This window comes from Archocentrus centrarchus, chromosome 23, assembly GCF_007364275.1.
Source record: "Archocentrus centrarchus isolate MPI-CPG fArcCen1 chromosome 23, fArcCen1, whole genome shotgun sequence".
Classification (NCBI taxonomy): domain Eukaryota; kingdom Metazoa; phylum Chordata; class Actinopteri; order Cichliformes; family Cichlidae; genus Archocentrus; species Archocentrus centrarchus.
The window spans coordinates 19,446,714-19,459,153 of record NC_044368.1 but is presented as its reverse complement, the minus strand read 5'-3'; the positions used below and the strand labels follow the sequence as shown (position 1 = coordinate 19,459,153).

The window sequence follows — 12,440 nt, the reverse complement described above, 5'->3', positions numbered from 1 at the left end:
GTGAGGATGGGAAAGGGGGTCACTGCAGCTTTTGGTTTATTGTTTAAGTGCACGTTAAAAAATATGCACTTAATACAGGAGAAGTAGTAACAGTGCACATATGTAAAGTCTCTATGGCAAGAGGCTGACAATGAAAAAAAGTCTGAATTAGTATCCAACAGAAAAACATCCCCACAGACTGAGGCAGAGGCGGAAACAAGAGACACAGTACATAGGAGGAGCGAGAGGCCACAATAAAAGCACAGTACCGATAGAGACAGAAAGAGAAATCTGCAGAGATAGAAAAGAATAAAGCACAGATATAGAAAAGAGCAGAGTCTTGTGGGATTTCCAGTGAGTGTGCAGATCCATGGGGTCTCTAGAGGGAGGAGGGGAGCTGGTGAATAACCGTGGCCCACTTTAGTGCGCTTTCCTCCAGGTACCTTAATACCCAGCCCTACCTCCTCCTCCTCCACCCTACCACTAGAGATGGAAGAAGATGAGGGGAAAAGGGAAGCAGATATACATGCATGTAAGACAACCAGCAAGAAATGAGTCACAAAGTAATAAAATACAAAGGAAGGTTCCTCCTCAATTGATTGTATTCAAATGTAAGTGGATGTGTAAAGTGATGGAAGTCCACAAGTTTCCTTCTTCACATGAATATAACTATGTTTAAAGGGTGGTTTCCGTGATTATGTAAAGTATACTACAGTTTAACTAAAGCTAAAAATAGATTGAATAATTTTGATAAAACACAAACTGGCGTAGCCTACCTCAAAACTGGGCAAGTAAAATTATAGTCATGGAAATAGATACATTGTATTTACAACAGTAGATTACCTGGTTAATTTAACATAGTTGTATGTTTTCATGTATCATCTGAGGTAGCTGAAGAGGATTATGGAGGTGTTAATGTGCTAGTCTGACATTATGCCAGTCAGCATGCAGTTAAAGTGCTGGTGAGCTTAGCATGCTAGCTAGCTGAATATTTAGTTAGGTTTATTTGCTGTTGCATGTTAGTTAGCTTAAAGTGGTAACAATGATTTAAGCTGACCTATATGCCATTGCCATGGAACTTGGTTCAGATCATTTTTAGCCTAGTCAGCCTGAAGCTGACATTACGCTATTAGTGTAATGTCAGCTTCAGGATTACTATGGAATATTTGGTCTCTTTGCTCAAACAAGTACCTGCCATTGTGTTTTTGATGCCCCTATATGAAAGAAAGAAACTATATCTACATGACATTGTAAAAATGGGACAGTACTTTTTTCTTAAAGCTTCTCTTACACTATTAAAACCGGTTTAGCACAGAATACAATTACACTATGTATCCAAAAGTATTTATTTTGAAAATATCACTGTTTTTTTAGCACAAATATCCCAAAATGTCATGTCCCGAATTATCTTTGTTCGAGTTCAGTTACATATATACGTAAAAAAAAAAATCAAAATAATGTGTCATTTTTCATTACTGCTGCATAGTTTTATTTGTTAATCTACACCATTATTTTTCTACTTATACATTTTTGAAATAGGTTGTGTCCCTGAATTGCACACCCCCCCCCCCCTGTTCCTCTTATGGAAATCCTTCTGAACAGGTCCCCTCACTGTTCCTGTAGTCATATGGCCAAATATATATATAGTCATATGTTTTCCACAGTGACAGGGTCGACACACAGTAGTAGGCAGGTTGGTCATTGTGTGATATTTTTGTGAGTATTTTTTAATTTATTCAAAGCATGCATGACATGTGGGGTGTTTAAAAGATAATTATGATAAATTCAAAATAAAATACACTGGCGTGATTTTATTTGTTTATTATGTATTTATTATGTATTTATTTATATTGTGCTTTATATATAATGTATAATTTATATTTAAATCTACATGTATGAATACCAGTAGTGTTAAACCTGTTTTAAACTTGAGTTTAAAACCTGTAAAATAAGCATTTTCTCAAGAAAGTGATGTTGACATGAGGCTTTTATTATGAAGTAAAAAGGTAATAGAGAAAATGATATTTCATCATCCAGATGACTCAGTGAGATCTTTATGGCTATTTGAAAGGTTTTTCAGCTCACTCTTAAATATGGATATAAATAGTGAAACTCAAGTGGACAGATATACTTTCCATCGTACTTATCATGAACATCTTTAATTAATTTAAAAGTTCCATATATGGTCTTTGGTACCAAACCCAAAAGTTAGTACAGGTTAATACTGTGTGAAAAAGTCTGTTTAAATTGAACATAGTTGTAAAAGTTAGATAAATTGACAAAATGGGATAATTAAAATATTTGACCAAATTTCATTAAAATTCCTTTTTTAATCTAAATGACATTAATTGAAATTTCACCATACTTCCAAATAGATGATGCCTTTTCTTTGATAGTACTTGTTTATTAACAAGCTCTTTGCAGAAAGTGCAAATTTATCAGCAATCTAATAACAATCTAATAACGAGCCCTCTTTCAGATGAAATGATAAAATCAATTTGCTGTAAAAATGCTGTAAAACATGTTACAGTGTTGAGTCATTTTCACATATTTTTTGACTCTCAAACTCAAAAGTCTGCTGTAGCAGAATTGCCTCCTTCCTGCACCCAGATTTGCAGATGTGGTTAAAACAGGGCAACACATCACAGATGAAGTTCCACAGGAAAAGCAAAAAAAAGTCTGACGTGCAATTTTTTGGAGAGGAATATTTAGTTTTTATTTTTTTTATTTGGAAATTATTTCATATTTAAACACTGAAATTAAATGGCACAGCTGGCCAAATAGTGAAGCGGAAGGGAGATTTAATTCTGGCATGTTAAACTGTATTTCTGTGTTTGACTGGATCACCTGTGTCTGAAGAGGAAAATATGAGAAATATGAGGTCTAAAATATGAGGTCTAATTCAGGTCTATTTCAGGTCTAATTCAGGTCTAATTCAGGTCTATTTCAGGTCTAATTCAGGTCTATTTCAGGTCTAATTCAGGTCTAATTCAGGTCTATTTCAGGTCTAATTCAGGTCTAATTCAGATGTCTAATGAGGTGAAACTTGGCACACAGCAATCAGCTACAGCTTCCTGTGTCAGTGCGCCTGTGAATCAAGAAAAACAATCACCAATCATACAGCTCTGTCATGCAGGGGTAAACCCTCCGCAGAGGCCAAAGCAGTTTTTTTGTACCACTCTATGATTTTTAATGCTGGCAAGTTGGGCATTTTAACAACAGAGCATTTGGTGATTTTTAAATTTTTTTTTTTTTTTTTTGGAGTAAGGCTCAAGTGACCATTAGAAACTGCACCTCCTGCACTGTTTTTGGCACTTCTGCAGTGTTTCAGTTCTCAGCCCCAGAGGTTACTGGTTGATCAGTTCTAGTTTAACATATAAACTAAATGTATCCCTTGAAGCTGGATGTTACAGGTTACATCAGTGTCTGCCAGATTAACATATCATATGAACACTTGAAAGGATTTTATTTTTTGCAAAATAATTTATTACATAATGTAAAATTCCAGTAAAATATGCTTGATTGAGACCTGGTTAAAGAGTTTCTCTAGTTTTGATCATAAAAAACACGTGACAGTGAGGCTGCTACTATGATGTCTGTACAGAGACCAGAGCCTCATAAACTGAGTTATGTGCAGACTTATACTGTTATTTCTACATTTCTGTTTGCATGCAGATACGGAAAAATACACTGTGGTAGTGTGATTTAAGAGAATGTAAACCAGAATACTGACAAACATATATGTGCTACATGTCTAAGTGACAGCAGAATGCTCCTTGAACTAACCAGCAGCTACATTTTCATCTACTCACATGTGGACATGAGGCGGCTGGAAGCGTCCCTGGTTGATATTGTAGAAGGTGAAGGCCTGAGTGGGGTTGGTGCTGTACTCATCCACCTCCACAGCAGTCCTGTTGCCTCGCTGTGCATGTGACTGAGCCTGCGACTGCTGTCGCCTCGCTGCCATGATCTCTGACAGGGTGAAGGCCATAGCGCTAGGGACCAAAGCAAAGCAGGTGGAAGAGTGCAAAGTTGTAGCTGCTTGTTGCTTTTGCTTTAGGACAGTGGGTAAACTGTCCCTGCCTGAGGAGAGGCTGCTGGGAAGTGTCCTGACAGATTCAAACCCTTGCTGAATGCACAGTCCCAGTGACCTGAGAAGACAACATCACCTTGTTGTTATTGTTGTTGTTGTTGTTGTTCTTCTTCTTCTTCTTCTTCTTCCTCTTCTTCTTCACGGCTCTACTGCACCTGCTAGGAATACAAAAGAGCAGAGCTGCAATTTAGTGTATGAGATATTTATAGGAGTCCAGAATAGATGGAAATCCTTTTACACTCTAAAACCTTATTTTAATAACTGAAAAGAAAAGCTTGAAAAGCATAGAATCATTTCAATTGCTAAATATTTGAACAAAATGTTCACCAACCCTCCATGACAAAAGCAGGAGTTGGATCTACTGATCGAGACTACCTTTGTCCACATTAAACCACACAGGACCATCTAAAGGGCACGGTGCTTGAGCTCATGTGGCTGGACTGCAGGCGTACACTGCTGTGTTATACACAATATACACCTCAGGTTGCAACAAACATCAAGCGGAGGATGCCAGCTGCACCTCCTGGCAGGACTGCTACAGATTCTAATACTGCAGCTTAATGCAACCCAACTATTTAAAACCTGCGTACCTTACTGCTTGAATGAGATTGGGATCATTTTTCTGTGTGTTAGCTGGCCTTATGAATATGATTTTATGAGTTTGTTTCATTTTTTAAAATGTTGCCTAAAATTCATAACTATTAAAATAACATTTCAGTTATCTTAAAGACGACTAAATCTTATAAAATGATTTATAGAATTTACTAGTCAAGACACTGTATTACAAATATGACATAACAATAACATCCTTCTTAAAGACTGCTAACAACCACAAAGGTTCCTGCTCATCAGCCGTGCACAATAATACACACAAGAAAACTGGTGATGAGAGGCAAGAATGTCTGCATGCAAAGGTTTGTCATAAATACAGGGCTGCTGTGTTTTTTTGTCTATTGGAGCACTGCATCCCCTCCATCAAATGTAACCTGTTAGCTTAGGTTACATCTGATATTTAAACCTATAGCGTCATAAACACCAGCTTCAATGAGAAGCTAAATGAGAAATAGCTGTAGCTGTGTAGTCCAAATTATTATTTACAAATGTTCTTTAGGTTTTTCTTATGCTATATACTATTTTGTGGTCTTTTCATTTGAGTTTTTGCTCAACCATTCATTTCATTGCCCATCCCTGATGTGTGTGGCCTCCCTGTGTGTGTGTCGCCCATTAAAGCTCAAATTCAACTCTGCAGCTCATTTTTCAGAGGCTCCGGCGGCTGCTGGGAGAGTGCAGCGCTGCTGGGAGGTGCTGAGATGACGGAGATGCTGGAAGATGGAGGTGATAATTTGGGGACAGGCTGCTTTGGCAGAGTCCGTCTGGACTGCCGCACGATGTCGGCGTGCCATCTCCATTCCTCATTCACTGATGTGACAGATACACACTTCACACCCCGGTTTTTTGTCACGGGCAAATCCCAGCATGGTGGTCGGTGGATGTGTTTCAGGAGTGTGTACAGTACATGTGTGCATTTACAGGTTGATGTGTATGAAGGCCTGTGCATGCATATTTTAATGTGCTTCTGTTGTTATAAATGTGACAGTGACAATCCCTCACACTGCTAGTGTCAGACAGGAATGTATTAGCAGATGCTGAGAGTGTAACACAGTGGGCTCAGATGCAGCTGTCTAAATCATGTAGGCTACACAAGACGACTGAATCTGCAGTTAACAACACCCTCTGTTCGCTCTCCTACTTATTCTACTTATTTTGTCTAAAGAAAAGGTTAAATCCAAAACGGTTAATAAATAAAAAATAAATAAGCAAAATAATTGATTGTTTAAGGGATTTAAGAGACCCATATTCATCTAGATGACCTTTTGCAGTCATGAAAATAAGCATCTGTTAACTCTTTCCAGAAAGACTTCAGTGTCTCTTTACAATATAAAGTGCCTTGAGACGACTGTTTCTTGTAATTTGGTGTTATATGAATTGAATTGAATTGAATTGAATCAAACTGAATTGTCACAGCTTTTCAGGCAGCGAGTAATAAAACAGTTTAGGATTTGTTACACTGGTATCCAGTACGTGGCGAGGAATGTTTACACTAACTGTGATCATTTCATAAACCAAACCAAATAATTTTGGTGTCTAAATCTAACCAAACAGGCTGAAATTTATAATAATGGGAAATTACAGGACACAAACCCCAGCCTCCCAGATGAAAGGTGTGTGATTTCTCTGCATAAGGCAGACGCTGTTGCTCTTTGTACCACCTGAAGTCACCTGACTTCTTTTCTTAAAGATCTTTTACCACCTCTCTGATGGAGACGCTAGACCAGCTCATCTGCACCCATATATGTTGTTTCCACACACACTCAGAAGCTGCCTTCTCACACACACACACACACATACACACACACACTTGGGCCCTGAACTGAACAAAAAAACAATTCTCCAGCTTAGTCAGATCTACATTAAAGGGTCTTTAACCTTCCAGCTCTTTGATACAAAATCTGTGTGATTTCCAACTGACTCCATGTGAGCATACTGCAAGTAGGTGTGTGTCATGTTTGCTTTCTCTGCAAGCTCTACCCGGGCTCCACCTTCACCTAAGCCAAGGAGTACTTCCAGAAATGAGGACCTATCTGAAGCGGACTATATCCTGTTGTGCGCTACATGTCAGAAAGAATAACTCTGAGCAATGTCCTGACCTAATTCACCTGATAGGTCACATGTCAAAATGGTTATATATATTATTTGAAAGTTACTGGCAGTCAACTTATTGACTTGTGTATGTATTTCATCCTTTCTTAGCTGTTTGGTTCTTCTGAAGTCCATTTTTCATGTATTATTATAAGATATATTATTAGAATAACCTCCCACCAGTGTCATTTAATCCTAATGCAATAACAAGTGATACCATTGGCTGAAAGAAGAGTGAAGAGAAAACAAAACAACAGAAGATTAATCAGCCGTGGAGCTCAAAAAGTCCTGCTGCTTGGACCCAATGATAGAGCTCTTTGATCTGGGTGCCATCTGTGGGTCAGTAACCTCTGAAATTGAAGGTGCTGTCTGAGTGCTGAAACAGTACTATTTCTGACAGTTTGGGTAAATGTTTAACAATTTTTTTTCATTTAAACATAAAAACGTGTTCACACCTTGCCTGCGTAGTGTGTAGCTCTCCATCGGTCCCTAGACTGGAAATGTTCAGCCACAGTGGGTTCATACGTGCTCGGTCAGACCAATGCACAGTCACAACAGTTAGGGGCATTCACACTGAAATTAAAACTGTAAGGCGGTGTAATGGTCGGCGCCTACAGGTATCAGTATGGCAAGCAATTCAGCAATGCTATGATTGAGACAGGAGTACAGCTCTGGAAAGCTATCACAGGGGGAAATATTTTATATTTTGCCAAGACAGTTTTCCACTTACAAAGTCCTTTACCAGGAAGGTGAGCTCGCATGCCTTTGGTACGCCTTCCCAGATGACATATTCTGCTACGTAAAACCTCAAGGTTTTTGCTGGATGACCCCAAATTTTTTTTAATGGGGTGGTCGGTTTCATTAAAATTAATAAAATGGCTGCATTTGTTCACACAGTGCCAAATTCAATCTGAGCGCAGGCTTAAACATTTACATGCCAGCGTAGACAGCCGTATTGATTAAAATTAATGTACATCTGTCCCGTCAGACATCCGTGAGACTGAAAACATGTTGGAGACATCTCCTCTGTGGGCAGCCTGTCTGTCCTGTCTATGAAGTGTTTATCTCACAGCCACATCCTTTATTTTAAAGTGAACCTCTGATTATAATTGTGTATATTTACTTTCTGTTTTGGTTCATCATGCTGAATTTTAAAAGACGAGATCCTGTAAATTTCACAAAGAGATCATATCTGCCACCATATCTGTCCCTGTAATGTTAAATCCTGCCTGAATTGGTTTTCAGAAATATTTTATATATTTATATGCAATGAATGTCATGATTTCATACCAATATTTGTAAATTTCAGTGCTCTGGAAATGGATTTTCTTTACCCTCATGAGAGATACCCTAAAATGTGTTTGTGGTTTAAAGTGCACTAAACTACATGTGAGTGTAACATTGTTTCTCAGAGTAGAAATGGGTCACATAGCCTAACAATAGAACTTATGTATTTTGTAAGAGGGGGTCAGAAAAGAAGAAGGACTTCTGTACACTCGAGCCCACACAATCTGCTTAACGCGTTCACAGGTTTTCACTCACAGACTCTCTCCAGACATACAAAACATATCCTCCGGCCAAAAAATTATTAGCTCCTTGGTTTTGTGTTCTCTGTGAAAGCGCCTTAAAACACTGGAGTTATGACAGGACTGTAATTTAAAATGAGAATTAGGACTTCTGCTGACAAGATCACAGTTAAGTTATCAGACACAATGAATTGATGATGAACTTTTGTAAGTTTTGTTCGAATTTAGAATTTGAATTACAGTGTTTTTACTGTCAGTGAGAAGCACAAACCTAGAAATGTTTCTGAAAAACTAGACATAACTGAATCCTTCACTGCAAGTCCAGCCAGAGAAGAGAAGAGAAGAGAAGCCCCTGCAACAGTCACACAGATCCATCAGTGTTCTGTGGTGCGACTGATAAATGCAAAAACATCTGATTGATGCGCGCTCCTCTTGGGGACGTTGTCATATTTAACAGCGACGGTCACATTATACCGAGTGCAGATCTTCTCTGCTTATTCGCCCGTTTCCTGCTACGTATGGACACACACAGAAAATTAAAGTGCATCTGAGTGTGTCGCTGATTTACAGTTATCTGTTTTATGCGTAGCCCGGAGATAGTGTTGGTCTGACTTGGAGTTACGGTTCTGTGAAATTTGGTGAAGGCTGAAAGAAAATACCTTCCAAGGTGGAAAAATACAGGAGAATAACATCAACAAAGATTTCTCGCTGTGTTTCTTTAAATCGGGCGTATTTCACCTTTACTCACTTTGTCTCAGTAAAGCGGTTTGCAAGCAAAAATGTGCAAACTTTAATTCAAATTAGAAACGAGGCTCTTTGAGCTGAAAAGTTCAAAGTGCGTCCGTGAATTATGACCCACAGAGGTTTCCTGTGAAACTGACTTGTAATCAAACTTTTCAGCCGTTTGGTCTCACAGGCTGCAGCAAGTGTCTCCCTCTCACACATGCGGGCTGTTAGGAAGCCTTTCCAGTCTGGACTGCACTCGGAGATTTTGCCCTTTGGATATGGTACTGTAGTGAAACATGAACTAACATAAAAGCGCTCCAGTGAGCTCCGCTGGAAACATCTGGGGACGTAAATGAACGCCTTTATTAAAAACTCACACTGCGACCGCGAAGTCATGCAAGAGGAAAGGTTGAGATCGGGGCTGAGATTAAGCAGACAATACGCCGCGCTATGCGGGTTCGGGGCAAATCTCTGCTCCGCTCTATCATGCATTAAAAAACGTAGCTGTAAAAAAAAGAAGAGTCAACCTACCAGCTTCGGTGGTCAGCTGCAGCGAGGCTGCTCAGTGCTGGATGATGTGGAGAGAGGAGAGTGTCTGCGCTGCCACAGAGACGCGCTGGTCAGTTTGAAAGCGCACCCCCGTGGTGCACCGGCACAGCGTCGTGGAGAGAGCAGTTTCCTCTCTCTCTCGCATTATCTCTCTACCCCCCCCCCCCCCCCCCCCAATCTCTCTCTCTCTCCCGTCCTCTCAGTCCTGCCCACTGTATTTTACCGGTGAGCGGTACAATGACGAGGAGCAGAGGAAGGAGGGAGGGAGGACCGAAAGTAGATCCATGCGGCTCCACTGAGCTCATTGTCGGCGAGACAATCTTAGGAATCACGGCGTTTTTATTACCGGTCGTTTACAGTTGGACCACACGGGCCGTGTCCACCCACGGTTTGTATTTCCTTAAGTCATGAGCCCACCACATCAGACACTTTTCTAGATATCAAAAACAGACTCTGAAAGATTGTGTTCCATTTAAAACCTGCTTTAGTCACAGATATAGTTCATGTGATGAAATGCCCGTGTATTTTCTTATTTTCCCTTAAAACTATAACAAGATTCCACCTTGAAGCCCGTCGGTGTCAGAAAGCAGTGTTTTCTTTACGGGTTCATTTGGCTGCTGTCCTGGAGTTCTGGCTCAGTCACACATGATGCTCATGATGATGCTTCTGTCTCACAGAGTTGGTTCAAGCTTCCATTTTGTGCTAGAAAAAAAAATCAGGATTAATCTTCAGATGGACAATGAACATGTAAATGAAACATGAAACCATTTCCACTGTATACTTACAGCAACACAAGCAGCACAGTTGCCATTAAGTTGCTCTTTTTAATTTCAACACCTTCTTGAGCTCAGCTTCTATTTCCAATAATTATTTAGCATCAACAAATACATTTATTTTAAATTTGGCTTGAAGATCACTTAATGGTTCCTTTATTATCAAATTTTGAGCTTGATAGTCTACATTTTTTGTTGCTATTTATTTATATCTATATTTGTTGCTATTTTCTTGTTTCTGTTTCTTTTTCTTATTTATTACTTGTGCAATTTATATCTTGTTCCCATTCATATGCTGCCGTGAGAAAAGGGAGAGCTGTCAAACAGAATTTTGTTGCATGGAAATGTGCAGTGACAATAAAGAATCTCTGATTCTAAATGCTTGCCAGCTGCATGTTCTCCCTGTGCCTGCGTGAGTTCTCTCCAGGTACTCTGGCTTCCCCCCACAGTCCATAGACATGCATGTTGTCTGTCTCCCTGCGTTAGCCTTCTAATGGACTGGCAACCTGTATCTCACCCAATGAAAGCTGGGATAGGCTCTGCCCCCCCTGTGACCCTGAATTGTACAGTGTAAGCAGTTAAGAAAATGAATGGATGGATCAGGGGAAAAAAAATGGAAAGACTGAAATATGTAAAAGCACCACTCAAGTGGCTATCCACCTCATCTTTGGCCTGAGCATGTCCATGTGCGGCATTTCATGTTCTATCAGATCCTGTTGTTGGTTTGAAAGAAGGACTGAACACACACGCCTCTGTGCCCGTGCACACTGGTACTGTGGTTCTTAAAGTGACCAGTTTGAACTACTTTGTATGCAGTGGTGGAAGGTACCCAAGTAAAGTAAATATACTCTGGTACTGTAATTAAGCTCTAATTTGATCTACTTGCACTTTAGTACCTTTAGGTCTTTTGATACTCCACAACATTTCACAAAGTAATATACTTTTTTACTTCACTGTCTGAAGCTGGATCTGAAAAGTTTAGTTACTAGCTACTTTACAAATTACGGGTATAAATTAGGGACAAAACAGATTATACAACTACAGCTAAAATATTAATTAAGTGATCAATTGACCATAATGCCAACTGTTTTGATAATCATTTAAAGCTTGTGGCAGCATTTCTCACTATTTTTTCTTATTATTTACAAACCACATGAAAATTGTCATTAGTGCTAGTTGGATATAACTGGCACTAATGATCATTGGATGATAAAAATGAGCTCCACCTCTGTCAATGAATTCTAATAATCCGGTGATTGAATATATGCTATATTCATTATTATCCTTTAAGAAATTCTCTTTGTGTTTGTTTTGAACCATCAGACAAATACAACTGCAGCAAAGGAGGAATCACAATTAATGACATTACATGCATAAACAACAAAGTCCTCCATAACATCAGCAACAACAAGTTATACCAGAAAGTATTAAAAATCTATGGCCACAAAAGTTCACAAAGGTGTTACTCAGTACCTCTGTGCATATGGTATTAACTCCAATTCACAAAAGAGAGGGTGTGATGCATCACAGATGGCTGGTTGCACTTTCCCCTCCACTCAGGATGTTCAAAGCAGAGTTGTATGTTGTTGATGACCTGCAACCTTACTGGAAATATATGCAACCTTATTACATTTGTTCTTGTTAAATACAGACAAAAGATCCCAGGCAACAGAACAGAAAGTTACAAAACACTTCCCAAATAAACTACAGGAAAGAAGCCATGTGTGTCCAAAAAACTATTTTTGCACCAACAAGGTTATTCCCAGAGAGCTATGAGACAAAAACCTTGCATATCTTGACATGGTGTGCAGTGTGTCCTTAAAAATCTGAGGAAACTGAACAAGTGGAGGGCAAAATAAGAAGTGGCAGGACAAAAAAACTATCTACAGCAGATGAACAGTACGTGAAAGTCACGTCCTTAAAAAAATTGTGAAAACATACAGCAAATACCTGAAGGAGGACCTGAGAGATGCATCTGGCCCTTCAGCTGATGCAGCCTCGATAGAAATGGTGTCAGTGTAAGGGCAGCTGTCAAGAAGCCATTCTTAAGGAAATCAAGCAGGGAGAAAAGGCAGAGGTACGCCAAACTACATA

At 39.3% G+C, this 12,440-nt stretch overlaps 1 protein-coding gene across 1 annotated transcript in view; it reads right to left on the bottom strand.

Annotated features, from left to right (window-relative positions):
- Positions 1-9,676, bottom strand: part of mpped1 (metallophosphoesterase domain containing 1) — a 97,137-nt gene extending 87,461 nt beyond the window's left edge. Inside the window, exons 1-2 of the mRNA XM_030720531.1 lie at positions 9,556-9,676; positions 3,792-4,230 (exon numbers count right to left, since the gene is read on the bottom strand). Coding sequence (XP_030576391.1) covers positions 3,792-3,970 — 179 coding nt within the window. The 5' untranslated portion in view covers positions 3,971-4,230; positions 9,556-9,676. The remainder of the gene's footprint in view (positions 1-3,791; positions 4,231-9,555) is intronic.
- Between the last annotated feature and the right edge of the window lie 2,764 nt (positions 9,677-12,440).